General features: G+C 64.1%; 1 protein-coding gene across 1 annotated transcript; it reads left to right on the top strand.

Moving 5' to 3' along the window:
• The first annotated feature begins 2,750 nt into the window (after positions 1-2,750).
• On the top strand, positions 2,751-23,737 carry NKD2 (NKD inhibitor of Wnt signaling pathway 2). Its single transcript, XM_081522244.1, has 10 exons — positions 2,751-2,958; positions 3,055-3,090; positions 3,383-3,480; positions 19,138-19,198; positions 19,478-19,605; positions 19,936-20,031; positions 20,650-20,797; positions 21,343-21,427; positions 21,831-21,958; positions 22,155-23,737. Exons 1-10 carry the CDS (start codon positions 2,934-2,936, stop codon positions 22,721-22,723), a joined length of 1,374 nt encoding a protein of 457 aa, XP_081378370.1. The 5' UTR covers positions 2,751-2,933; the 3' UTR covers positions 22,724-23,737.
• Positions 23,738-27,367: the final 3,630 nt, after the last annotated feature.

Raw genomic sequence — 27,367 nt, 5'->3', positions numbered from 1 at the left:
CACAGAGGGTGGACACGCCCCCCGGCAGCTGGGCGTAGGAAGATGGGCGTAAGGGGGTTTTTCTTTGAGGCGACAAAGATGTGCCGAAACCGTCGGGGATGGTCATGCACATCCATGAAAACAGCGAAAGTCGTGGGCTGTACCGATCGTGTGGGCAAACTGTGCGGCGAGCGCAAAGAATAACGTTTAAAGTCACCAGCAAGTCCAGGTCCATGTGGACAGGGTGAGGCTTCCGCTTTACAGTCCCGCTGCCCAGCGCTGTGTGACAAGGTGCCCGTGAGGACAGATGCCAGGCAGCCCCGGGAGGCCAGCCTCACTGCCACCCTCCCAGGACTAGATCGTGTGACCCCTGCACGTGACAAAGACCAGAGCCTCTGCTGGAAAGGACAAGGCTCGCTGGTCTCTGCCAGCACACCTGGCGGGCATCCTCCCAGCACCCCACACTGCAGGGTGGGGAGCCAGAGGGCACGCTGGGGCTCCTCCAGGGGTGGGTCCGCATGCGGGGTCACAGCCGACCCCCGAGCTGCTGCCGAGTGTGGACGTAAACATTGTGCATTTGGAAGGGCTGCCGTCCCCACGCCGCCACTTTGTGTAACACACAATAGTATTGTTATTGTCACAAAGACATTAACAGAGCATGTGAAACCAGAGATGACGAACCACCGCACTCTCTCCTCTCTCTCTCCTTAGTCGCTCAGTCGTGTCCTACTCTTGTGATCCCATGGACTGTAGCCTGCCGGGTTCCTCTGTCCATGGGATTCTCCAGGCAAGAGTACTGGAGTGGGGTGCTGCACTCTCAGTTGGGGGTTAAAGGCCATGCTAGAGGCGGAGGGGAGCAGGGAGAGAGAGACAGGCCTGGGCCCCCACCTGGAGCTGGGAGCCATGTGGAACGCGGCCACCGCTGAGTCAGGGCAGGGCCACCTGCAGGGCCCCGGAGACCCTGCCTCCCAGGGCTGGGATGGGAGGGAGGTCCTGCCTGAGGGGTGAGGCCCCCTCTGGGGCTGCCCTTCAGCTGGGGTCTTTCAGAAGGGATGGTTGGAACAGCTCGTGGGCCAGGCTGCCCGTGGCACTGTTCATGACCCACGTTCACATTTCCATGGGCAACTTGCTTCCCGGCTGAGGGTCAGCCTGGGTCAGGAACAGGACTCCAGGTCAGCCTCCCACCCAGTCTTGGCCCAACTCTGTGACTGTGGGAACCATGGGGCACCTGTGGTGGAAAGTTGTCAGTCACTCAGTCGTGTCTGACTCTTTGGGACCCCATGGACTGTAGCCCGCCAGGCTCCTCTGTCCATGGGATTCTCCAGGCCAGAATACCGGAGTGGGTAACCGTTCCCTTCTCCAGGGGATCTTCCCCACCCAGGGATTGAACCCAGGTCTCCTGTGTTGGTGGCTCAGCTGGTAAAGAATCCACCTGCAAGGCAGGAGACCTGAGATTGATCCCCGGGTCGGGAAGATACCCTGGAGGAGGGCATGGCAACCCGCCCCAGTATTCTGGTCTGGAGAATCTCACAGGCTGTATAGTCCATGGGGTCGCAGAGTCGGACACCACTGAGTGACTTTCATCTCACATTCACTTTCTTTACCATCTGAGCCCCTAGGGAAGCCCTGGGGCACCTGGACCCTCTAAAATGGTGCAACACCAGCACCCACAATCAGACAGCCTAAAGCCTGGACCACGTAGTACAGGTGAAGTGTCCCTGTACTCAGCTGGACGGGGCTAGACAAGGCGTGTTGTCCCAGAGGTGAGAGGTGTGGGGGGTCTGGTGGGTGTGGGGGCTGCAGGCGGGGAGGCCCAGCTCCTTGAGGGGGTGGGCCAGGCCCAGGCAGGGGAGGGACCTCATCTACCTCCAGGGCCCAGGCCGGCCCTAGGCCACATGGGTCACCAATGGAGATGGAGCTGTGGCCGTGATTCGGGATGACAGGCACCCACTGGGTTGCAGCTGCTGCAGGAGATGCAGGCACTTGGTGGGTGAGGGGCCTCAGCTGAATCGAGGGGAGAAGCTGAGCAGCAGCTGCAGGCTGGGGTTCAAGGAGGTCAGAAGGGGCAGTTTCTGGGCAGGCGGACTGAGAAGAAGCCTTCCAGTAGGGTAGGTGCAGGTGGGGCGGGGCAGGGCTGCAGGGGAAGAGCTGGGGGGGGGATGGGGCTGGGTGCCGGAGACCCCAGGTTGCCTACAGCCCCCCACTGTCCAGGATTCCAGCCCGCGGCCACCCCACTCCTTGCCTGCCCTTGAATAACAGGAGGTAGAAAGAGGCAGGCGGGGCCCCAGCAGCCGGGCCGGCCCCGCAGTTGGTTTTTCCCAGAGACCCGGTCCTCCGCCTCCTGTCCTTCCAAAGGACCCTCCCCACGGGCCTCTTGCCCTCTCCGGCCCCCTACCCTCTCCCCAAGATCCAGCTCTACCAGACAGCCAGGCGCGGCCCCTCTAAGGTCCCGAGGGGTGCCCCAGGGTCCCCTCCCGCAAGGGGCAGGGGCGCTAGGGTGCCTCTCGAATTGGCGATGCCAGGACACCCCGCGCGAGAGAGGGTGGGGCTGGGAGCTGTCCCCGCGAGGGTCCACCGCAGCCCCCGACTCCCTTGTAGACCTCCTGTCCGGGATCCTCTCGCGGGCGGCGCCGCCCCTGCGCCCAGGGCTTGGCTGGAGCCCCCGCAGGAGGCGGGCGGGAGGCCGGGCCGGTGCGCTGCGGGCGGCGGCCGCGGGGGGCGCTGCGGGGGCCGCGGTTAAAGCCGGGGCGCGGGCGTGCGCGCTCAGAGGGAGCCGGGCCGCCGCCGCCGCGCTGCGCCCCCGCCCGCCCGCCCGGCCCCGCGCCCCGCGGCCGCCCCGACCCCGCTCGCCGGGTCTCCGCGGCCCCCGCGGACGCCTGGACCCTCAGCGGATCCCGGCCCGGCGCCCGGGCGCGGCTCCGGGAGCGCGGGCGGGCGGGCGGGCGGCAGGCGACATGGGGAAAATCCAGTCCAAGCACGGTGAGGCGCGGGCCGACGGGCTGGCGGGCGGGGGCGGGCGGGCGCCGGCCACTCACTGTCCCTTCCCTCTCCCCGCGCCCTCCGGCCGCGCCGCAGCCGCTGCAGCCTTCAAGCGAAGAGAGAGCCCGGAAGGTGAGCGCGCGGGGCGACGGCCGGGGCGCGGGGACCGAGCCCGGAGCGCGGCGCGCGTGCTGCCTGCCCGCCCCCCCCGAGGCCTCGGGTGGCGGGGGTGGGGGGACTCGGCGCGGCGCCCACGCCCCAGACCCCGGTCCCAGCCCGGGCCTGAGCCCCGCGCCCCAGGCCGCGCGGAGAGGGGCGGGCGCGCAGGGCGGCGGGCATCGCTGGGCGCAGCGCCCGTGCGCTCACGGGCGTCTCCTTCTCTCCTCGGTGCCGCGTTCCCCCGCGTCCGCCCGCGGGCCCGCAGGGGACAGTATCGTGGTGTCTGCGTACATGGGCGGCCGCAGAGGCGCAGAGGAGGCGGAGCGGCGGGGCTGCGCGGAGCAAGGCGCCAGGGACAAACAGGTAGGCGTGGTGGGCCCGGCGGGCTCCTGGGGCCGCGAGCACCGAAGCTGAGCCCCTGACCGGGACCTGGGGTCCGGGGACAAAGAAGGCGGCGGCGCAGATGGCCGGCAGACGGACTGCAGTGGGACCTAGAGAGCCCTCCCGCTTCCGGGCGGGGGCCTGTGGCCTCAAGGCCTGTGTATCCCAGGCGGGAGCGGGGCGCGGGGCGCGGGGCTGGGGCTCGACTTTCTTTAGGATCCATGCGCTGCACAGCAGTGGTGGCGAGTTAAAGGCCACCATGCTGCCCGTCTGCCATTTCGGGGGCCGCTGGGCTCACGGGAAAGCCAGGCTTCGGGGGGACCGCTGAGCACCCCCAGACTGAAGGTGCTGTCAGCATCAAGGCCCCCACTTGGGACCCAGCGCCCCTGTGAGTGGGAGTGGAGGGTGTCCATCCAGGCCTGGTGCGCCAGAGGGGCCTTGGGTGAACCAGACCCCACCCGTCTGCCAGGGTGGGTGACTCCGGGCACCGCTGTGGACTGGGCTCGGGTAGATGGCCGGACCAGACGGCCGAGACCCTTGCTCGCCCACCGCTCGCTCCCTAGCGGCCCCCAGAGTCCACTGCAGACAGAGCACGCCCTCAGGGGCACAGCAGCTCTCTGTCTGGAAGGATGCTCTCTGTCCAGCTGGTGATGAAACACTCCGAGGGTGTTTGTAAACGCTTGTGAGAAGGGGCGAGACGTGCCCTAAGATCAGACCCACTCGAGTCACGACCCCTGCTTTCTGGGAGTCAGGTTTGAATCCCACGCCTGTAAAGGCAGGAACCCTGTTAGAGGATTTGCTGGGAACGTCACAGTGAGGCTGGAGGCCATGTGCTCCTCAGGGCCAGGGGGCCAGGGCGGGGCTGCCCCTCCTCTGGGCCGATCGTGTCTGCCTGGGGAGGTGAGCGTTGGTGCCCGCTTGGTCCTCCTGCGCGTGAGGAGTCAGAGATGCCGGCAGGTGACCCAGAGCGGTCCGGGGCTTACGCCGCCTCTTCCTGCCGGCCGTCCACCTGGGGGCCTTCTCCCGGACATGGGCACCTCGGCCCTTGAAACAGGTGGGTGAGCCGTCGTCAGCTCAGGATGTAGACCACACAGCAGATCCCAACATGCAGCCCGTGAGTGTTACGGAAATTGAAAACGATGCTCCCGCTGCGTGGCCTTGAGGTGGTGGAGCCCACTGTGCTGGCCTCTGAGGGCCGTGGATTACACGCTCCTGGGACATGTTTGAAGGAGCGGTGTGCTGTTTGGCTCGGGTAGTTTCCTTGTTGTTTTGTTCTCTGCTGTGGTCTGGATGTCGGCGTCACCCCGAAATTCAGCCTTGCCCCCCTCCATGTGATACTTTGGGGAGGTGGTTAGGGCCCAGGGGCTGAGACCTCGTGGTGGATCAGCTCCCACGTGAGCCCCAGAGCACTCGGTGTCCCGTCTACCACGCGGGGTGACAAGCAGCGGGCACCGTCTACGCACCAGGAAGGGGCCCTCGCCACAAGCCAAGGTGGCTGGGGCCTCGGTCTCGGCCGCCCAGCCGCCTCGGTCTCGGACATCCGGCCTCCAGGACTATGTGATGAGCTCTTCTTGTTCGCTAGTTACTGGCCTGTGCTGTGTTGTGGCACCTGGCACGGACTGAGTCTGCTTTCATAACCCCTTGGTGCAGGGACAGCGGAACCTCAGAGCAATGGATAGTCCTTTATGTTTAGTACAGTTCATCGTTCCCCGTCTTCTTCCATCCTTTCCTTGTTTGGCCGTGGGGCTGTGAGCCCCTGATCTGGAGCATGGATCCCCAGCCCGGGTGCTCGCTGCCACACTGCTGCCACCCCCCCAAGCACCCCGCCCCTGGCTCTCCCCGGAGTGTGTCGGTCGGGGGGCACCAGGGTGTCGGCTCTCCCTCTGTCCCGAGGGAGGCCCCGAGGATGGCCTGCCTGACCGTGCCATGCCCCCAGGGCCTCTGACTGTGGCCAGCATGGGGACACGTGCCCCTTCTCTCAACGCCACCGTGTGCTTCCTCGCAAGTCAGTGCCAGTCACTGTGTGGCCACAAGAGCTGTGGCCAGTGACCTTGTGCAAATTAAGTGCGTCCCCCCACCTAACTCTCACCCACTCCCACCACCCCCACAGAATAAAGGGAATGAGGTTGACTTTGCCCACGAGTTAGTGAGCCCGGCTGGCTGCTGGTACTGACCTGATGCACATCCAGAATGTCTGGTAAACATTGGTTTCCCGGCAGGTGGATACCTGCTTCACGAGTTAGAAGGGTCCTCCTTGTGAATCTTAGAAGTGCTTTGTGTTGCTTCACAGCCACGTGTCCCAGAGGGCCGGGGCGGCCGTGGGGCGTTGGCAGGAGTGGCACAGAGGGTCCCGGGAGGGGCGGCTGAGTCTGGGCGGCTGAGTCTTCACGACTGACTGCAGTTTGTTGATGCTGTTACCACAGGCGGGGCGGGGAGGGGTCAAGGTTACAGGCGGGTCCAGCAGAGGGGATTGAGGTCACGGGGGGCTGGTGGGGTCAGAGGGGCTCTGTGGGAACATTGCTGCCCCCCCAGCACATGCATGACCTGTGGGGTGTCTGGGCACCACGCCAGCCCCAGCGGGTGTGCTTGATTTCTTCTTGGGCCCCCTGGGCACCCAGGGCCCGGTGTCTGCTTTCGGACGTGGCCTGGCCATGCACGAGGCCAGCACAGGTGTGCACGCAGCCCTGGGGGCTCCTCAGGGTTTGGAGGCACCGATCCCAGCCCTGGGGGCCCAGACCCTGCAGATCAGGGAATCAGGACTCCCCCCCGAGGCTGGGCAGCATCCGTGTCCCTCACCCCACCTAGGCTTCCAGAGTTGCAGATGGCCCCCCTGCACCCCACTCGACCTAAGGATGAGCTGGGTGGTCCCAACTAACCCTCATCTGATGAGCTACCCCTCTGGGGACCCCGGAACCACGAGGCCACTTTGTGGGAAATGCCTGGAGGGACTGGGGGTGGACAGGCGGCCTGAGGACCCTGGGAGGGGCTGCCTGCAGGTGGGCGTCCTGGCGTGGAAGGGAAACTGCCGCACCCACCTGGCCATCCCTCAGGATCGGGGGGGCGGTGCAGGAGCTGGAGGTCATCTATGGGCCTGCGGCCCATGGAGCTGGACACCCGGGAGGGGCTGAGGGCCCCCGGATGGGCCAGACGCCACGCATGCAGTGCCCGCCCCACCCAGGCTTCCGTGCACGGCATTAGGGCAGTGTGTGTACCCATCTCTTGCGCTCAGGCACCCTCACACGTTGTGGCCAGGACTCTGGGCGTGGACACAGCGAGGCCGTGGCTGGTGCCCCAACCTTGGCCTCTGTGCCGCTCCAGGATATCGTGTCGGCCGTGGTGTGGCCAGAGGCTAGCGGAGCCCCCCCAAGTGCAGCCCAGGATGGGCAGTGCCCCCAGGGTTGGCAGGAGATGTGGACTCACTGCCTGCCCCGGGCACATATGGCATCAACCTCCCCACGTCCACACGTGCTCTTGGGGGCAGCCCCAGCGAAGCTCCCCGTGCAGACAAGGGCTGGTGCTCAGACGGAGAGTGGGGAGGTGCCGGGAGCACCCTGCTGGGGACACTGCTGTGAGAAGGGGCCCGCGGGGCGGGGGCAGCTCAGGGAGGCCCCCACGCTGCTGGGGGATCAGAAACGCCAGCTTCTGGAGGTAAGAGAAGGGACGGCGGTCAGCCGCTCGCCTCGGGACATGCTCGGCCACCGTGGGAAGACACGGCACACCCAGGCAGCAGGCGGCCTCAGCCACCTCCCGCCCCTCGTGCAGAAGGAGCTTGAGTGATGTGGGGGCTTCTGCTGCGGGGCTTGCTCTTTACCTGGGAAGCTGGTCGCGGTCTGCATGCCCAGGGTGGTCCCCGCTAGCTGGGCTGGTGGTTGAAGTGTGACAGGAGCCAGATGTCTAACGTGGCTTCATTCATAAATTTAAATGTAAGTGGCTGCGTGGGCACTCCGTGTGACACCTTGCGGGCCCCAGCCCGCCCCCTGCGAGCTCGGCAGGTCTCACGTGTTTTGCAGAATTATCCACGAAGCGGTGTGGAGTATCCCGCAGGCGTCTGTGAGTCCCTGCTCACTTTTGAACGTGCTAGAAGTTTGGGTCTTAAAATTGGCTGGAGTCCTTCCGGATGTCAGGAAACCAGGCAGACCCCCGGCATCAGGGGTTCAGAGTGTTGGCTCGGTCAGCGTGTGACGTGTCAGGCATCCATCTCAGACCAGACGGGCTCGGTGGGGCCGGGGTGGAGGGCCCTGGTCTGGAACCCACGGCCTCGTGAGAACACACCCCTGACTTCAGGGAGCTGGAGTCTGTGGTGAGTGAGAAGGGCAGTGAGAGGGTGTCTTGCAGAAGAAGGTTTGGGGTCCAGCCTCACTGGCATTGGCGTCCGCGGCTGCCTGGGTTCGGGACTGTGGGCTCAGGGCTCCTCCGCGGACGGCGCCTCCTGCCTCCCAGCAGGCATCTGTCTGGGTTTCTCTGAGTCACACTCGGCCCAGGCTCTGCACACAAGTGAGGCAGGCCCCTGCAGGTCCAACATGGAGAGCCCAGGTGCCCGTGAAGAGCATGCAGGTGGGGTGTTGTGGGGCAGGGTGTCACGGGGCGAGGTGTCGTGGGACGGCGGGTGTCACAGGGCAGCGGGTGTCACGGGGTGGCAGGGTGTAGCGGGGCGGCGGGGATCATGGGGCGGCAGGTGTTACGGGGCGGGGTGTCACAGGGTGGCAGGGATCACGAGGTGGTGGGTGTCACGGGGTGGCGGGTGTCACAGGGCGGGCAGGGTGTCACAGGGTGGCGGGGTGTCGCGGGGTGGCAGGGATCACGAGGTGGTGGGTGTCGCGGGATGGCGGGTGTCACAGGGCGGGGTGTCGCGGGGCGGTGGGTGTTGCAGGGCGGCGGGGTGTTGCGGGGAGACAGCTCCTCGGTGGGGACCGCGGTGCATGGGGCTGAGGCCTCCCTGCCTGTGTCTTTCCAGGTTTGGAGGACGGGGCTGGGGCCCTTTCTGTCTTCCCCTTGGTTTGTCCGAAGTGATTTAAGCTTTTTTAAAACCGAGCGTGGCGCCTACGGGTGTCTCTGGAGTGTTCCCAGAGCCCAAGGCGTAGTTCCGGTTCCTTCCGGAGCTCAGTGGGTGGGTGAGGCCTTGAGTTGGTGGCTTCTGGGACCCTCGTGCCCCTGACCACGCGGCCCGTCACTCCCAGGGTGCCGGCAGCCACCCTCAGCCGCAGGCCCAGTGCCGCCCAGAGGGGAGGCCCCTGGCTGGAACCCGGTGCAGGGCCTGCAGTCAGCTCCGCCCTCCTGCCGGGGTCGTCCCCCAGGAGGGCACCAAGGTGTGCCCGCCTCCTGGCTGCCGTGAGGGGTGCCCAGGCCCTCTTCCTGCGGCTTGTCCTGGAGAGAGGCCATGCACGTCACCTGGGTACCGGGACAGAGGGACCCTCGGAGCTGCACTGAGGTACCACGGGGAAAGCCTGGAGGGGGTGGGAGGCGAGTGCGGTCCTCCTGCTCTGGAGGTTCGTCCACTGCTCCCAGACCACGGGGCTGCCCCGGGCCAGGGGCCACTTTTGAGATAAGGTCACGTGTAACAGAGACGTTTTCTGAAGAACAAATGCACGAGGTCAGCAGGTCCGTGAAAAGGTGCTGGACGTCCTAATCATCAGGACCGCGGCGAGGCGTCACCTCCCCCATTGGCACTGCTGTCACCAGAAGAACACAAGTCACAAACGCTAGAGAGGGCGTGGAGAGAAGGGAGCCTCCTCCGCTGTTGGAAGGAGCGTAAAACGGTGCAGGCACTATGCGGAACACTATGGAGACGCCTCAAAAATAAAAACCAAGTACCAGGTGATCCAGCAGCCTCCCTCCTGGGTACATATCCGAAAAAACAAAACTAGCTCCAGAAGGTGATGTGCAGCCCCCTGTCCCCTGCAGCATTATTTACAGTGGCCTTGACAGAGGCTGAAGCTGAAACTCCAATATTTTGGCCACCTGATGCAAAGAGCCGACTCACTGGAAAAGACCCTGATGCTGGGGAAGATTGAAGGCAGGAGGAGAAGGGGGCGGCAGAGGATGAGATGGTTGGATGGCATCTCCCACTCGATGGACATGAGTTTGAGCAAGCTCCAGGAGATGGTGAAGGACAAGGAGGCCTGATGTGCTGCAGTCCATGGGGTCACAAAGAGTCAGACACGACTTAATAACTGAACAACAACAAGACACAGAAGCAACCTAAATGTCCTTTGATGGTGGATGAATGGAAAAAGAAGATGTGGTGTATATGTGCAGTGGAATATCACTCAGCCATAAAGAAAAAAACCTTGCCAAAAACATGGATGGACCGTGAGGTCATGGTCCTAAGTGAAGTAAGTCAGACAGAGAAAATCAAATGCTGTGTGACCTCTCACATATGAGGACTAGAAATATGTAAATATGTTTATAAAACAAGCTCCCCGCTACAGAGAATGAATTGTGGGTTGTGGGAGGTAGGGGTGAGGGTGGGAGGAATGAGTAAAGGTGGCTGAAAGGTTTCAGCGAGGCAAGTGCAGGTCTGCTCAGGATCTCTTTATCTTTCACAGGTGGCATCGCAAATGAATTGTCCTTGAGTTTGGTTCCTGTTTGTGAAACCGGGAAGGGGGTGCTGGTCTCTGCTCTGACCTCAGGGTCTGGATGCAGCCACAGAGCCGGGTTTGGGTGGTGCCTCCCTGCAGGCGTTTCCACCTGAGGGTGAGCGGGTGCTTCCAGAGGTAGGGACGCCCGCATTATTTCTCAGAGCAGCTCAGCCCTTGGGGTCCTGGGCTGCGATCAAGCGTAAGCCTTTAGGGTCTCCAGCCTGCTTACCTCTGCTGGGGACACTGGCGTCACATGTGAACATGTGGGGCCTTCTCAGCTAAAAACACAAAGCTGAAAATGCGCGGGGTTCTTCTCTACTTTGGAACTCATCTTTTGAAATGGGAAACACGAGGCTTTAATACGAGTGTAAGGGAATGAAGGTCCAGTGGTTTTTCCAGAGGAAGAGCTCAGGTAGAGGAAGATGAACCTGGGTCTGCATTTCAGACCCAGCGGCAGGAAACCTCTTCTGCCCAAGTGCGCTGGCGGGCACGATGGCTCCCGCACAGGGGCACCAGGGTCTTGTCAACACTCTGTGTGTTCTGTGACCTCGGCAGCCAGGGGGCTCAGACAGGAAGGAGGCGGCGGGCACCGGGAGGTGGATCTCGGGGATCTTCCTTTCTCTGAAGCTCCTCCTTGTTGGCTCTGAAGACTGAGCCAGCAGCGGGCTTGACTGGGAGAAAACGAAGCCTGCAGATTTGTGGCAGAATGATTCAGTGCTAAATGAAAAACAGAGTGCCAGGATGCCGAGAATTGAAATCACTGACGTTTTCAGCATATGTTATGGGCACGTCTCGATTCTCTGTGGTAAAGATAGTGTGTGCCGAGAATTGAAATCACTGACGTTTTCAGCATATGTTATGGGCACATCTCGATTCTCTGTGGTAGAGATAGTGTGTGCATGCGTGTATATGTGGGTGTGCATGCACACACATACATGGGTGTGCATGCATATATGTGTGCATATGTTGTGTTCATGCATAGATGTATGTGGGCTCGCAAGTATATATGTGTGTATACATGTTTGTGCATGTGTATATGTGTGCACATGTAAATATGTGTGTACATGTGTCTTGTGTGCTCGTGCATATATGTGTGTTCACGCACATGTATGTGTGTACATGCATATGTATATGCATTTTTGTACATAAGCATGTATGTGGGTGTACATGAATGTGTATGTGTGTATATCATTGTTCAGTTGCTAAGTCATGTCCAACTCTCAGAGACCCCATGGACTGCAGCATGCCAGGCTCTCCTGTCCTTCACTGTGTCCTGGAGTTTGCTCAAACTCATGTCCATATGTGCACATGCATATGTATATATGTTCATGCATATGTATATGCATCTGTGCACACATGTGCATGCATGCATGTGGTGTTTGTGAATATATTGTGTTCATGCACATGTATGTACACATGTGTGCACATGCTTGTATACAGGGCATATAAGGCTTCCCTGGTAGCTCAGATGGTAAAGAATCCACCTGCAATGCAGGAGACCCAGGTTCGATCCCTGGGTCAGGAAGATCCCCTGCAGGAGGGCATGGCAACCCACTCCAGTATTCTTGCCTGGAGAATCCCGTAGACAGAGGAGCCTGGTGGGCTGCAGTCCATGGGGTTGCAGTGAGTTGGACGTGACTGAGTGACTAACACTTCTTTTCACACTGTGTAGCTTCTCACTGGCCCTGCGTTGATTATGTTTTCCCTGCACACACCTTAGGGTGGAGGTATTTCCCCCCCAGGTGACGTCTGTGACCCCGCCCCCTAACTGTTCACGGCTGTGGGCTGTGGGCTGAGCTCCCACGGCGCATGTTTCCAGGCCTCCCTGCCACATGCGTGGAGCCATTCTCCAGCAAGCTTCACGTGTGGGTCCTTGGGGACCTCTCTGGGGTCAGGGCCTTTTTTTGTGTGGTTGCCAAGAAAGAAATCCCCATAGACCAGGGCAAGTGGACGTGTGATACTCCTGCTAAGTCGCTCAGTCGCGTCTGACTCTTTGCAACCCTGTGGACCATAGCCTACCAGGCTTCTCTGTCTGTGGAATTCTCCAGGCAGGAATACTGGAGTGGGTTGCCATGCCCTCCTCCAGGGGTCTTCCCGACCCAGGAATCAAATTCGCATTTCTTAAGGTTTCCTGTATTGGCAGGCAGGTTCTTTACCAGTAGCGCCAGATACATGCTGTATGTTTTTGCTGACCAAAATGAGTGAAGCTGTGAGCAGCTGTGGTGGATGAGATGGCCTCACCCAGGACGTCAGTCTTCCAGCATGCTGGCCCATGAGGTCTATAGCTGTTTACTTTAGGAGACCTTTTGATCCCCAGAGAACTGAGTTTCTAGGCATAAATTCCAAATCTGGTTGTGAGGAAGTCTGGTTGAATGGCCCTCGCCCAGGAACCCTGCTGCACAGTCTCGGAATGCCCTCAGGTCCTGGAGCTGTTGTGGGAGCTGTGGTCTGTGGGGACCCTGCATGCCCCTCTCGGAACGCCCTCAGGTCCTGGAGCTGTTGTGGGAGCTGTGGTCTGTGGGGACCCTGCATGCCCCTCTCGGAACGCCCTCAGGTCCTGGAGCTGTTGTGGGAGCTGTGGTCTGTGGGGACCCTGCACGTCCCTCCTCAACGCTTCGCCTGCCTTAACTTGCGCTTTAAAGTCAGAAGTTGACAGTCACGGCCACAGCAGCCCCTCGGATGGAGCCCCTCCATAGGCCTCACTGCGCATGTGCCAGAATTATTAAGCCCCAAACCTTCATTGTCCCCTCTAAGGCTGTTTAGCCACTAAAGCCACGACCCCAGCTGCTAAGCTGCTGGGCCTTTCCTGCAGCTCGTGGAGCTGCCTCATCTCCCTGGCGGTGTTTCCGAGATGTGTCTCCACCAGGCCTTCCGTCGAGGGTGCGAGCAGGTCCCCCTCTGCCCTCGATCTCTGCCGCTGAGGCCGCTGCCCCTCCCAGGCCCTGCCCCTTGGCCCCCAGCCATCTGCCATCCCCTCTGCTGCCCCCTTGGCCTCCCACTCTCCCCCCAGTGCCCTGTCCTTGCCTTCTCCTGCACTACCCAGTTCTTTCCAGTGCCCGGGGACCCCAGACCCCCCCATTCACCCCAAACCAGTCCCACCTCATCCACGTCCTGACAGCCTGAGCAGGAGCCAGGGGCCTCCCAGGACCCCCACTTGGCCCAGGTCACCCTTGCATGATACATCGCCCCCTCGTCCAGCCCCAGGCACTGCCCGGAAGTGACCTTGGTCCCCTGCAGCACGAGCCTGGTGGGCACTGCCCCCGGGGGCCCTGCCTCTGCCCTGTCCAGGGCATTGTCTGTCAGGACTGGAGGCGAGGCCAGGCTCTGTCTCTGATCAGCCGGCCCCCATGGCCCAGGAGGCGGGGCTGCTGTGAACGAGCCTGGGTAGAGGGCCCGCAGGGCAGCAGCGGGTGCGGCCAGAGAGGGGCGCGGTGAGCCTGGGGGATAGCGGCCGAGGGTGGAACCAGCCGGAGGGAAACGGCGGGGACATGCGGTGAACACACCTTCAGGACAGCATCTGCGACCCGGGGTGTGGGCCCTGCACCCTGAGCATCCCCTGCACCCCGAGAGTCCCCCCGCACCTCGAGCGTCCTCACTCACCCCGAGCGTCCATCCTCACCCTGAGCGTCCCCCACACCCCGAGCGTCCATCCTCACCCCGAGCGTCCCCCCTCACCCCGAGCGTCCCCCTTCACCCCGAGCGTCCCCCGCACCCCGAGCGTCCCCACTCACCCCGAGCGTCCCCACTCACCCCGAGCGTCCCCCCTCACCCCGAGCGTCCCCCGCACCCCGAGCGTCCCCTAGCACCAGGTGTCCCCCGCACCCCGAGCGCCCCCCCTCACCCCGAGCGTCCCCCACACCCCGAGCATCCACGCAGCACTGGGGCCACCCTCTCCTGAGGGACCTAGGGTGCAGAGAGGCTGTTCTACCAGGAGCCGCTCGCTCTGGAGGACACCCTCGCCATCTGCTCTGTCCTCGCCCTGCCCTCTCCGCTCCGGGTGCTCTCCAGCCTCCCCTCCCCCAGCCTCCGCCCCTGCGCCCATCCTCCCTCTCTCACCCCTGCCTGGACTGCCATCCACACTGGCCCCCTCCTGCCCCTCCCCACAGACAGCTCATCTCGGGACTCAGGAATCCGCCCCGTCCAGGCTCTGGGAAGCAGCCTTGACTTTAGGTTCCTTGGGGCCAGTGTTTTCAGGACCCAGAGCTCCCAAGCCGTAAGGGGGCTGCAGACTCTGAGTGGACCGCCTGTATTTTTAACAGAATGTGGGCCGTTCTGAGGGCAGCGGAGGGGCCGAGGCAGTTCCTGGGGGGGAGTACACGCAGCCCGGCTCTCTGCTGGGGACCCTCTGGGTTCTTGTCACAGCTGCCCATCCTTGGATCCATCACAGGAAGCTGAGCCTGTCCTCTGGGGCCCCCGAGTCTAGAAAGAGTGCCCTTGGAGCAGGAGGTCTGTCCCTGCGGTCCACGCTGTGACCTGCGCTGCAGTTCTCTCCCTGCTCAGGCCAGAGGAGGGGCCTGGCTTCTGCTGGGTTCCTGGCTGGTGTACTTCCTGTCTGTCCACATTTGAGGGGGACGGCGCCCCATGAGTGTGTGCATGGGTGGTCGCTGCACCCCATCCTCATGGGGGGTCACCACACCCTGTCCTTGTGGGGTCACCGCACCCCATCTTCTTGGGGGCGTCGCCGCACCCCATCCGCGTGTTGTTGGAAAGGGGCGGAGGTGGTGGTGAGCGGTTGGTCCAGACTCTCGACCTGCTGGCAGCTCCTGGACATGCAGGGCTGCTTCATGTCCCAGAGCCCGTGACCGTCAGCTGCTATGGAAAGAGGCCTCTGTAGACGTGGCTGAGTGAAGGGCCTCGAGACGAGAGGTGGTCCTGGGGCCCTGACTGCCGCCTCCCTTCTCTGTAAGAAGGGGTGGGCGCGGGTCCGACCTCAGACAGAAGACGCACATGGAGAGGCCGAGCGGCCACAGAGCGGAGGCTGGGGACGCAAACATGAGCTCAGGGCCCCCAGAGCCGGAGAGGCAGGAAGGGTCCCCACCCCCAGAACCTGGGGGCTCCCCTCCACGCCGTGAGTCCTGACTCTGGCCTCAGAACTGGGAAACAGCGCGTCTTGAGGTGTGAGCTGCCTGGCGGGTGACCACTTGTCACGGCCCCGGGACACAGATGCACTGTTCCTCGGGCCCTGGTGTCCTGGGGGGCTCCTCTCTGTTGAAGCCCAGATCCCCAGATCTGCGCGCTGAGCCCCCAGGGACGGAGCAGGAAGCAGCCTGGGTCTGTGAACAGTGCAGGTTTAAGAGGAGACCTGAACCCAGGCTGTCGTCGGGAGGGGCCGTGAGCCCTGGCAGCATTGGGGGGGGGGGTCGGAATATGAGGGCCCCCCCAGGCTTGCCGTGGACGCGCTCCATGCCGGGACCCTGGGCAGGTTTTCTAGGCGCGCCTTTATCGGGGCGACAAGAAGTGGGTCTGTAAAGGCCGTCTTCCCACGCACTCCGCCGCCTCATGGACGCACCATCTCCCTCGGGGATCTTTCAGGGACTCGAGAGCCGGAGGGCCTCTACCCGTGCAAGAGTGGGGTTTCCTAGGGACCTGGCCGCCCTCGAAGCCTAGGAGAGTTTCCTAAGATCGCAGAAGCACTGAGTCTTGAAGGAACATGTAAATCTGGGCGTTGGAAAAGCAGACGAGTTCAGGGGGTGGTTGATTGCGTCACTGGAGCGTTCTCCTTCCCACTCACGCAGACCGCTCCGCATCCACGTGGCCTCCGGTGGGCGCACGTGTCCTGCCCCTTGGCCGGGCTGTGTGTCCCCCCCAGCCCACCCGCAGGGTGGATGGACCGGTGTCCCCGGCTCCGGTGGGCGGAAGGGGACCCTGGCCGAGGGACAGTGTGGCTGGGCCTCCTGGCTTCTCAGGGGAGGCGGGGTCCGAGCTTTTCCGTGAACCCCCCCAACACCTCCGTGCCCGTAGCCCCCACCTGGGGAGGTGGCCCGCCCCCGGCCTTGCAGCAGGACCTGCCCGGGCTGCAGCTGCTTGCTTGGAGGGACCGAGAGCTCAGGGCTACGCCCTGGCTCGTGGGGCAGACGTCCTCTGGTGTCTGGGGTTCAGGGCAGTCGTGCCCGGGAAGGCGATGGTGGGCTCCTCGAGAGCCCCCGCAGCCTACAGGGCCGGGACGGGGCAGCAGGAGCCCGCAGCGAAGGCGGAGGCCGTCCGACAGTGATGGAGACGGATGACCCCGAGAAGAAAGTGTCCGGTGCAAGGGCCTCGGCCCATCCCTGGTAGCCCAGAGCACCGGGCTGAAGGAGGGCCCCTCGGACGCTGGAGGAGGGCGGCACAATCTCCCCCCACTGGGGGCCCCCGGGGTTGGCAGGAGGCCAGGCCCAGGTCTGAGCCTGGTTGGTTGGGCTGGGTCACCCGCAGGCCCCTGCTGGCGTGTAGAGAAGCCTCAGGTGCCATGGGGACAGAGCTGCGTCCCTGAGCAGGGTCGGAGGCGGTTGGTGCCAAGGACCGTCCGGGGCGGGGTTGGGGCGGGAAGGCAGGGCCAGACAGAGGTGGGGCTGGAGGGTTCGTAGGTGGGAGGCTGGGGCTCCCTTGAGGAGCGGGGGAGGGCACCAGGCAGGAGTTTGCTGCTGGGGAGGGTCTGCAGCAGGGAGCTCCGCCTGGGGACAGAGGCCAGCACAGGTGGGCCTCCCAGGAGGGGTGGAGCCCGGGGCATGCGTGGGGATGTCATCTGTTCGCCCCCAGTCTTGCTGGAAGGCCTGGGTTTCCCAGCCACAGAGGAGGTCACCTGAGGGGGTGGCTGCACGTCTGGCCAGCAGCCCTGCGGTGGGTGTCCTACGTTACAGTCCAAGTTCTTGGCCCTTCTGTTGAGCTGCAGCAGCACGGATGAAAGGGCGTCTTTGTGTAACCAGGATGGATGGGACGGAAGTCACCACTCACAGGGCCGAGCGTGGCTGCGCTTCCTGCAAGCCTCCTCACCCCCTTGTCTGATGGCTCCGCGTCACAGAGACGGCTGGTGACTCGTTGGATCTTAAACCGGCCTGTTTTCCCGTCGGAGTGTCCTGAACCCCCAGCCCTGTTAGGGAAGGTGGGCACCGTCTGGGGAGACGAGCATGTCCGTTGCTGATCAGATGCTGCTTGGTTGTGTCCTTGTTGTGTTTGCGATTGTAGCGTTGGGAGTGTCTCAGGGTCCCACCAAGGCTCACGCAGACTCTGTCCTGACCCCTCTCCAGCCCAAAGCATGTATTAATATCTCATCTGTAACCGGCACCGCCTGCCGAAAGTAAGTGCTAAGATTATTTTAAAAGAAAAAAATGGAAGGAATTATTGAACTTGCGACTCCTTTAAGCTCATGTGTAGAGGCCGCGGGCGGGTTTTGCTTTTCCTTTGCGTGCTCGGCCGAGCCAGGCATGCAGTGAGGAAATTCTCGGGTCCACCACCCCTTGCCTCTGGGGCCCGAGTCCTCAGGGCCAGCCTCCCCACCAGCCCTGGGGCTCCAGCAGGTCCCCAGAAGCAGGTCTTAGGGCCTCGGACGTTTCCCCCCGAGACTGGTTCTTTTAAAGAAAGGCTGTGCTCAGCCCAGTCTCAGATCTTTGGATCTGGGGGAGGTGCTTCCTACAGCTCTTCTCACGTCTGTGACTTAAAGAGGTGAATACAGGGGGCTCTGCCCCAGGTGGGGTCGTCCGGAGTCAGGCAGGATCTGAGCCTCTGACCACCAGCCCCACGGGGAGGCTGGCCGGGCCCCTGGCGGGGGGACGTGGTGGGGAGGGGGCTGTCCAAGCCAGGGGCAGAGCCTTCCCCACACACATCCTGCGAATGCCTGAGCCCCTTGGCCCGTCCGTCCGTGTTCTGGCCCCGCAGCACGTGACAGGGACCACAGGGCCCACAGCCGCGCTGGACGACGGCTGGCCCTGGCCGCCCCCTGTGACGCAGTCCCTGGGGCTGGCTGACCTGCTGGCCTGTGGCCAGGCACCCCACAGACACCCGGAATCTCCGCTTCGTAGCTCACTTTGATTTTATGGAAAAAATTCAACCGAAAGCCAGGGTCTTATGATTGGAATTTTTCTCAGCGTCCACTGGGCAGAGCGCTCAGGCTGGATTCTGTTCAGCTCAAGGGGCCCTTGTGCTGTGCTTGTGGGGCGATTGCAGGGCCCTCTGCGATGGGCCAGCAGGTGCGTCCCATGGCGGCGGGCTGCATGGAGGAGGCAGCGGCGTCTCCATAACCTGGTGTTTTTGTTTCCTATTAAGGCAAGCTCGGGCTCACCGCCCGCCTGGCCTCCCGAGAAAACCATGAAAGTCACCTGGTTCTAAGCGGCGTGACAGGGGGCGGTTAGGGCCAGGGCCTCCGAGAGGAGGATGCTGGGGGCACCTGGGGGCCCAGGAGACAGATGGGCAGGGTCCCCCTCTGCCCTGGGCCCAGCCCCACTCGCCCCGCCGCTGTTCTGACCCCAGGGTGGGCTCTGCCGGCCCCGGGGACTCCGTTCTGTGGTTTCCCGGCTTGGTGGAAGTTGCTCCCGTGTTCCTGTAACTGGCCTTGGGATCAGCCGTGGGAGCTGGGGGCGGGGGTGGGGGGCGTCTTCTGTCTGCGCCCTCGGCCCAGCCTCCCTGAAGGAGTCACCCCCTGCAGCCCCAGTCCCCCGGTTCCTGGGCCTTGCGGGGGCGCTCCCTGGCTCTTGTCCAGCTGGGGCAGGAGGTGAGCGGACGGCAGGTGGGCTCGCCCGTTCATGGCCGGGCTTCTGGTCTGTGCCCGCCTCGCTCAGCAGAAGCCTGGGTGGAGGGGGGAGCCTTGTTCTCGCTGCCCTGCTCCCTTGGGCGAAGGCCGTGTCCTCGGGCGGGACGCAGGGAGCACCGAGAAGCACTGGCCCCTCGTGGGCCCCGCGTCTTGCCCCAGAGGTGGTGCTGACGGAGCCAGCCATGCCCAGGGATAGGTGCGTGTCACGTTCAGAACCCACGGCTGAGTGGAGAGGCTGGTGCTCCCGCACCAGGAGCACATGACCCCAGGACGCGGGACTGGTGCCCGCCCCAAGCTCAGCGGGGCGTCCATGATCTGCGCGGTCCTTTCTCCCTGCAGGAGCTGCCGGGTGGGGACCCCAGAGAAGGGCCTTTCTGCGATGACCAGTGTCCCCTGGAGGGTGAGTCCCACTCCCCTGACCTCACACCCTGGACCACCCTCACCCCACGCCCCTCCACTTACCCCCAGACCCCGGCCAGCCCAGGTTTGAAGCCGCAGGCGGGGTGGGGTGGGCACCCCAGGCCGGGGTCACCCCGAGGGCTGCCCTGGCCTCCCTCCCAGGCCCCTTGGTGCCCGTGCCCGGACTCTCGGCTCAGACCCTTCTGGGAGGGTCAAGGGCTCGGAGCCGCCCACCCGCTGCCCCTGGGCCGGGACGACGGGCCCCCACCTCCCCCCGCAGTGGTGCTGCCTCCTGAGAAGGCCGAGGCTCGCGAGGGGCCAGGACAGCTCTTCTGCGTGGACGACGGAGAGAGAGTGATGGGCCGCGAGGGCGCCCGCGGGCTGGGCAAGCGGCGCCTGAACGTGGACGTAGGTCTTCATCCCGCTCCCCCTCCCGCTGGCGCCAACGCAGGGTCCCTGCGCCCCAGTGGCTCCCGGGGCAGTAGGCTCTGCTGGGCGGAGGGCTCCCCATGCACCTGGCCAGAGCCGGCCGCTGTGGCCCCACGTAACCCGCAGGACTTTCCTGGGCTTCAGTGCCAGAGCTGTGGGAATGACCCAGAAGCCGGGTCATGTACGGACCGTCCCATCTCCCTGCCCTGCCCGGAGGGGTGGGGACTGGTCCCTGGAGGATGGGGCCAGGGTTGGGGGCCCGGCGCGTGGGCGAGGACGACTCTGCACCCATCCCCACGCACCCCGCAGGCGGTCCAGTGTGATGTCTCGGTGGAGGAGGACAATCACCAGGAGTGGACGTTCACGCTCTACGGCTTCGACAACAGCGGGAAGGCCACCAGAGAGGTGACGGTCTGGCTCTGGTGGCAGACACATAACGAGGCCTGGTCCCACGATGGGGACACAGCTGGGCCCTCCAGGCAGGAGGAAAGGCAGGGAGCTTTCCCGGGTCAGGCTGCGGGGAGGGAGCCACCTCAGGACAGGATCCAGGTCACCGACAGGGCCAGCTGGAGCCTCGTCCATCCCCCTGTGCCTGGCCACTGTCTGTGCCATTCCTGATGGAGCCTGGCATGCCCATCTCTGCCCTGGCCAGTAGCCCCTCAGCAGGGCAGTGAGAGTCCCAGGGGTCCCCCCGGCACGGCGCTCTGCTGCCTCCTGTGTCCAGGAGGGCAAAGGGCCCCTCAGAAGGAAGCAGACATGTAGGATGACTGAGACAGCGTGTCTGAGTTAAAAGCAACTTTGATCGTTTGTCTGCTCGCTAAGCTGTTTGAACTCAGACTCAGTTTGAACTTGAAAAGCTCAGAGAGACGTGGTGGTGGTTCCAGCAGGGCTGCCGGCTCAGGCCTCTTGGTGCCTCTGTGGGGCAGAGGAAAGGAGTGGACCAACCCAGCGGGCAGCAGGAGATGTGGGCTGGGCCCCTGCACCGTCCGCCTGTGCCCCTGATGTCCGCGCCCCCCCCCCCAGGACATGTCCAGCCTGATGCACACCATCTATGAAGTTGTCGACGCCTCGGTCCACCACTGCTCGGGCAGCAGCAAGACCCTCCGTGTGAAGCTGACCGTCAGCCCCGAGCCATCCAGCAAGAGGAAGGACGGGCCCCCTGCTGCCCAGGGTGAGGGCCTGGGCTCCCGGGCCCCAGCGGCTCCCCACTCAGGTGCCCCAGAGGCCCTGCCCTGCGTGTGGTCCCTGCCTCCTGCACCCCCCACCCCACGCTGCCTCTCCCCAGAGCGCCCACTGATTATGCGGGATGGGGGGGGGTGTTAACTGTGACCACCACTCAGCGTCCCCCTCACAGCAGAGGGCTCTGTGGCGTCCTGAACACGGAAAGTGAGGCGAGGGCTGGAGACTGTTTGGTGAAGGACTGGGTGTGCAGGGGCTTGAGGGGAGCAAGTGATGAATCAGAGAATGCATGCAAGAGAGAAGGTGAATGAGTGAGTGAGGAGTGATCAGCATGAGTGCGGAGTGATGAATGCATAAGAGAGTGACTGAGCGTGTGGATGAATGAATGAGAGATGAGTGAACAACTGGACAAACGCACGAGTGAATGAAGGCGTGGATGAATGGGAATGCACAGGGGCTGGTGAGCACGTGAGCTGAGTGAGTGAAGAACAGGTGGCCGGGTGAGTGAAGGCTGCCTGCCCGCGCCCCCGCTTTCAGACCGCGAGCCCAGTCGCTGCAGGACGGAGGTGGAGCTCAGTGAGGACCCCAGGATGGCCGACAGGAGGCTGTCTGCACATGTCCGGTGAGGGCCTGGGGTCCAGCTCGGCTCCCCTCAGATGGGAGCACCCCGGCCACACCCCTGCTTCCCTCCCGCAGGCCTCAAGGGCTGCCCCCTCGGGTGGCCCCAGCACTCCCTGCCGTCGAGTGGGTGGCTGGCCCCTGGGTGGGAGCTGGGCAGGCCCAGTGTCATCTGAGAGGCCGCAGGGCTTCATGGGCAGGCGGGGGGTGGCCTCTGGACCCTCAGCCCGCTTGCTCCTGGGCCCCTCCCGCAGCGGCCATGGAGGTCTCACCAGCTCCCTGGTGACGACAGTGGTGGAGGCTGCTGGGTGGCACCAGGGTCCTGGGGCCCCCTGGGCCCTGCTTGTCCCTGACCTCGTGGGTCAGAGCACCGGAGATCAGAGCTATAGCCCCCCTGCTCCTCGCAGGAGGCCCAACGCTGACCCCCACCCCTGCTCAGAGCGAGGGCCCTACTGCGTGGACGAGAACACAGAGCGCAGGAACCACTACCTGGACCTCGCTGGAATCGAGAACTACGCGTCCAAGTTCGGACCAGGTGAGACCCGGGGCCCGACCCCTGGGCTCCAGATGAGTCCCGGGGGCCCGGCCCCTGGGCACCAGGTGAGTCCGGGGGTCCAGCCACTGGGCGCCAGGCCTGGGGGTCGCGGGTCCTCACAGCAGCCGCAGGCGGGACCGGGTCCAGCAGGACAGAGCAGGCCCCGCGAAGGCCCTCACAGCTGCTGTGTCTGCAGGGTCCCCCCCGACGCAGGCCCGGCAGGAGCCCCAGGCCAGGGCCTCGCACCCGCAGGGCCGGTCCCGCTCGCAGGAGTCGGACGTGCACGCCGCCCACCATCGCCGCTGCCCGGGGCTGGCCGAGTTCGCCCTGCCGGCCGCTGAGCCGCTGCCCCGGGCCCTGGACCTGCCGCCCCGGCCAAAGGGCCCCGAGCGGCCGTTCCTGAGGTCCCCCCAGGGCTCGGGCCGGCCCCCCGGGGCGCCCAGCGGGCTCAGGCCCGGGCGGTCCTTCAGCTTCCACCCGCCCGCGCCCTTGCCGCAGGCGCCCCAGGAGGCCCACCCCCTACCGCAGCCACCGCCCCCACCCTACGGCCACCGGCGGTGCAGGCAGAGGGCGCGGGAGGGCCACTCGCCGCTGAAGGCCGCGCCGGGCCCGCCCGCGGCGCTGGAGCACGAGCTGCCGCCCGCGCTGCTGGGCGAGGCCTTCGCGGGGCCGGCCGTCCAGCGCCACGAGCACCACCACCACCACGAGCACCACCACCACCACCACCACCACCACCACCACCACCACCACCACCACCCAGCCTAGCGCCCCTCGGCCGGCGGTCCCGCCCCCTCGGCCGGCGGCCCCGCCCCTCGGCCGGCGGCTCCGCCCTCCTCGGCCAGCGGCCCGAGGCCACGGGCGCCCCCCTAAGCTTTCCACCACCCAGCCCAGCGCCCGGCGGCCCCGCCCCCTCGGCCAGCGGCCCCGCCCCCTCGACCGGCAGCCCCGCCCTCCTCGGCCAGCGGCCCGAGGCCACGGGCACCCCCCACCAGCTTTCTGTGTCGTCCCTAAACACGCGTGCGCTTCGAGATGCCTGCACCTGCTTCTGTCGTGATTCAAGCGTGAGGCCCGAGGGCAGGAGGGACCCTACCGGGCTGTCCTGGCGTGTATTTTTCCTGCAGAGCAAGCGCTGGGGGGGCTTCGTTTGGGGGGGGTGGGGGCGCGAGCCTTGTGGTCATCCAGGCCTGGGTGGACGGGGTCCTTGCGACTCCTACAGCTCATCCATCATGAAGCTGGGAGGGTGGTCGGGGAGCCGCCACTGCCCGAAGCCCCAGGGTGTGCGCGGCCTGCAGACGCAGGGGCGGGGTGGGGGGCGACTCCCCTTCAGTCGACCGGGAGCTGAGAGAAGGCAGGCTGTGGGGGCGCCCCCAGCACCCTAAGAAGACGCAGAGGCAGTGGCGGGGCTGGGGAGGTGTGGGCGCCCCCGAGACACGCACGTGGACAGCTGGGAGGAGGCAGTGTCCCATCCTTCCTGGACTCAAACGTACACCATTGAGCTTCGTGCACAGCTTCAGCTTTGGGAAAGCGCCCTTCCCATCGGGAGACCGGGAGAGGGCTGCAGGGAGCAGGGCGCCCAGTGTCCTGGAACCTCGGCCCGTGGGTCCCCCTGAGGCCGGATGTGGCCGCTGCTCCATCCAAGACAAGCCACTTGTGAATTTGTGCCGCTGGATTGTATTTGCCTCCTTGGCACTGTTTTTATGGATAAAGCAACTTGGTGGTCAACCTGTGATTGCATTTTCCCCGGTCATAATAAAAATACATGCATTTGGTAACATGTCACACCTTGTTTTCAAGTGAGTTTTCAATAGAGTTGATCAGTCCACCTCTGCCAGCCTGTGTGGCCACAAGTGTGGACAGCTGGCTGCTCGGCCAGGACAGGCGTGCTCTTGGGGGAGACGGCGTGTCTGTGTCTGTGACCTGCAGGCGGGTCCACCACTCCACATGTATGGGTTACTCTCACCCCACTTCACTGCTTCCAAACAAAATGAAAAAGAAAAAACCTGAGCCTGAAATAGGGTTCACGCCACGCGTGCGTGTTTGCTCAGTTGCTTCAATCGTGTCCAACTCTGTGCAACCCTGTGGACTGTAGCTACCACTGGTTGCCATTTGCTTCTTCAGGGGATCTTCCTGATCAAACCTGCATCTTGGGAAGACCCCCTAAGCCTGAAATTGCGTTCACGATACGGGACCACTTCAACCACAGTCTGGGGCTGTGTGGACCGATGTTAGGTGGCAGCGCAGGCTGTCTGTAGATAAGAGTCTGTCTGGAGAAGACAGCATTCCTGCGCTTCTGGGCCTTCCCCTCGAGACCCCATGTTCGCGGCTGCTTGAAAGACCCCTTGGGGTTTCCCAGGAGCTGGTCTTCTGTGAGCTGTGGCCCGCATGCTCAGGGAGGAGCTGGGGTTTCATTTCAGGATCTCGGGAGGAGCAGGCCGGGCCGGGTTGGCCCAGAGGCCCGCGGCTGAGCGGGCAGGTGCGGCCTCCTCGTGACCGTGTCCTGTCGTTGTGAGCCCTGCTCCATGCGCACTGCCCTTCGGCCTCAGGCTCACAGGAACGTCCTCCCCAGCCCCATCCTTCCTCCGTGCGCAGACCCGCCCAGCCCTGCCACTGCCTATGCCACCCTCGGGCGGGCAAGCTCGCCGACCTGCCAGCAGCGTGGTGAGGCCTGTGCTTGAGCTGGAGTCCAGACCCTGGCTTTAATGACAAAACGTAAGTGAGAGGCCACCATCTGACGGAGCAGAAGCAGAGTGTGTCTGCGGCTTGTGGCTCCCCGAGGACAGACGCCCACCCCCTTCCCCGACCCCAGTACGGGTCCAGGGTGGCCGGAAGGGACAGAAGCCGTGGAGCAGCCACCACGCACAGGATCCTGTGTCACACGGACGTGGTGACCAAACGTCCACGTGTGGACAACGGCTGTCTCATGGACATGGTAGCTTGCCATGGGGCTGGGGTCTGGGCCCTGGAACCACACAGGTCAGGGGAAGTGGATGCCCTCCTGGAAGAGGCTGTGACTGCAGAGACAGAGGTGGGGAGTTGGGAGGTCATGTGCAGCCTGCTTCAGGGGCAGCTGCTGCCCGCTGCCTGGAGGCCCTAGCACCAAGTCCACCCTGCTTGCTAGGCACCAGGAAGGCCTCGTGGTGACCAGTCAAGTGAAGAGAGATGCCGTTTGTAACAGAAACAAACAAGCTAACTTACTTGTTTAGACCTGGCTACTGGACGACCTTGGAGCTGGACCAATCTGTCTCACATTCCCAAAGCCCTTCTAGAGAGCGGGCTGCCAGACAAACCTAGTACTGAGTGGGTGAGAGTCTCCCTCTGAGACTCTGCAGTGTGGCCTGTGGTACTGCCCGACCCCAGGGCTGGCAGTCAGCTCGGCCACCAAGCCCTGGTCCCGGGCAAGGAGCTCTGGTCCCCCCGTCCTCTCCGATCTTCCTCCCGCCCCCTTTCTGGATGGCGAGGCTTGGGTGCGGTCTGAGAGTCCGGTGCTGCTCCATCAGTGGCTCCGGGAAGGCCTGCCAGGCCAGTGCTGCCCGTCTGGACCCTGTGGCCTGAGCTCAGGCCTGTGCTTCTGTCTTCTCAGCTGAAAGGCGAAGCCAGAGTGCGGCCAGCTTCCCTGGTATGGCCGTGCAGACCACGGCCCGGCCAGAGCCCAGCCCGGGGGTCTCCCTCCTCCATACCCTCTGAGCACAGACGAGACGGGGCGTTTATGTCTGTACCCGTGGCTCCTGGTGTGGGACACGGAAGATGGGCCTGCCCAGGGCCGCCCAAGCCAAGACCCCCCACAACCCTGTCCCACCCCACCCCAGGCCCCACACAACCCCCAGTGACCCCGGCGCACCCCCACCCCAGGCCCCACACGACCCCCACATGACCCCTACCCCAGACCCCACATGACCCCACACGACCCCTCCCATCCCCACCCCGACTCCCTCACCACCCTCACCCCTCAGGCCTCTCCGCACCTGAGATGACCCCAAGCTGCAGCCCACACGCCTGCATCCCATGCCAGCCTCGCCTGCTGCCTGGGCCCAGCTTGTCCTGGAGCAGGCTCTTCACAGGAGCCCAGTGTGGGGAGCGAGCGGGCGAGTGTGTGGATGAGCAGTGGACACGGCCCCCCGCAGCCTCCACACCCAGACAGTCGCCTGGTTTGGGTGGGAAGGGCGGTCCCACTGCCGGCATCAGCCAAGCCCTCCCTCAGGCTCCACGAGCTTCATGCTCCCACCCAACACCCATAGCACCTTGGGTAGGGTTGGCAGTGGGGCTGGGGGTCGCTGCCCCGGGAGGAGCAGACACAGACAAGGCTGGGGCCCCAGCTGCCTCTCCACCCCTTGAAGAGCCTGATGCCACACCAGGTGGGCCACGCCCTCCAAGGGCCACGTGCTGAGAGGACCACGGTCCACAGGCACCACGGCCAGGGGCTGGGAACTCAGGGCCTCCCCAGAGACTCAGCAAACAGCCAGGCAGGGACACGGACAGGCGGCCGAGGTTACAGCCAGTGCTGCATCCATGGGCGAGGGAAGAGTCGGACATCACCACAGAAACCAGGGAGGCAGGGTTCTCAGTGCGGAGGCGGGGTGCTGGCCAGCAGGGGAGGCACCCGGGAGGCTGAGGGGTCACGTCCTACTCGGAGCATTTTCTGTGACCTGAGCAGACTGCGCCCGCCCAGCTTCTCACTACATTACCCCGTCGCTGCCCCATCACCCACACATGTCTCTGGCACTGCCGGCTCTGTGGCCCGAGGGGCAGCTGACCGTGATGCCTGTCTCTCGCAGCGGGATGCTCTGGGCTCCCCGCGGGCAGCTCAGCACCGCACCATCTCAGGACTGACCGGCGCCATCAAGAACACGTGCACCCTGCCCACCCGTGCTCCCACGTGGGGACAGCTGAGCAGGGAGCAACACGCTCAGACACGCCTTCGTGGAGTCTGTGTCCACTGGCTATTGTGTCCAGCAATGAACCTGCTGGGTCACCCGGCTTAACCCTGAGAAGCAGCAACAGCAGCCCCAGCAGTCTCTCCGCGTTCGGGCAGCACCTGCTGCTCTCCCTGTCTCGGGTCCCCCTCTCGGGCAGGAGGGCCACCGCAGCCCCAGCCCGCGTGTCTGAACAGAGGGCCCCTCATCACTGTTCTCTCCCGATTCTCCCGGGGGATTATGGGCGGAGTCACCCCAAGGGTCAGCAGGACCTCACGGCCGGGCTGCCCACCCGGGTCTGGGGACACGGGACAGCACCCTGTAATCTGCCGTGGTTACTCTGGTCTCTTTACTTCTTTCAGCCAGTTCACACGGTTACTCTTCCAGCACCTGGGTTTGCCCTGCTGATCAGACCTAAAGTCAATTCCAAGAGAAGCAGGGGGTAGCTCTGAGTGTTTCATTTCTAGGCTGAACAAGTCACGTGAGATCCTTCAACACA

This window comes from Giraffa tippelskirchi, chromosome 8 (assembly GCF_054371585.1).
Source record: "Giraffa tippelskirchi isolate mGirTip1 chromosome 8, T2T-mGirTip1v1.2.pri, whole genome shotgun sequence".
NCBI classification, from domain to species: Eukaryota; Metazoa; Chordata; class Mammalia; order Artiodactyla; family Giraffidae; genus Giraffa; species Giraffa tippelskirchi.
The sequence above is the reverse complement of the archived record's forward strand: the minus strand, read 5'-3'. Positions and strand labels throughout refer to the sequence as shown.

Coding starts and splice junctions, on each gene's coding strand:
- NKD2 (XM_081522244.1), top strand. CDS start 2,934: ATGGGGAAAATCCAGTCCAAGCACG. Junction 20,032..20,649: donor GCGGGAAGGCCACCAGAGAG/GTGACGGTCTGG, acceptor CCCCCCCCCCAG/GACATGTCCAGCCTGATGCA. Junction 20,798..21,342: donor CGGGCCCCCTGCTGCCCAGG/GTGAGGGCCTGG, acceptor CCCCGCTTTCAG/ACCGCGAGCCCAGTCGCTGC.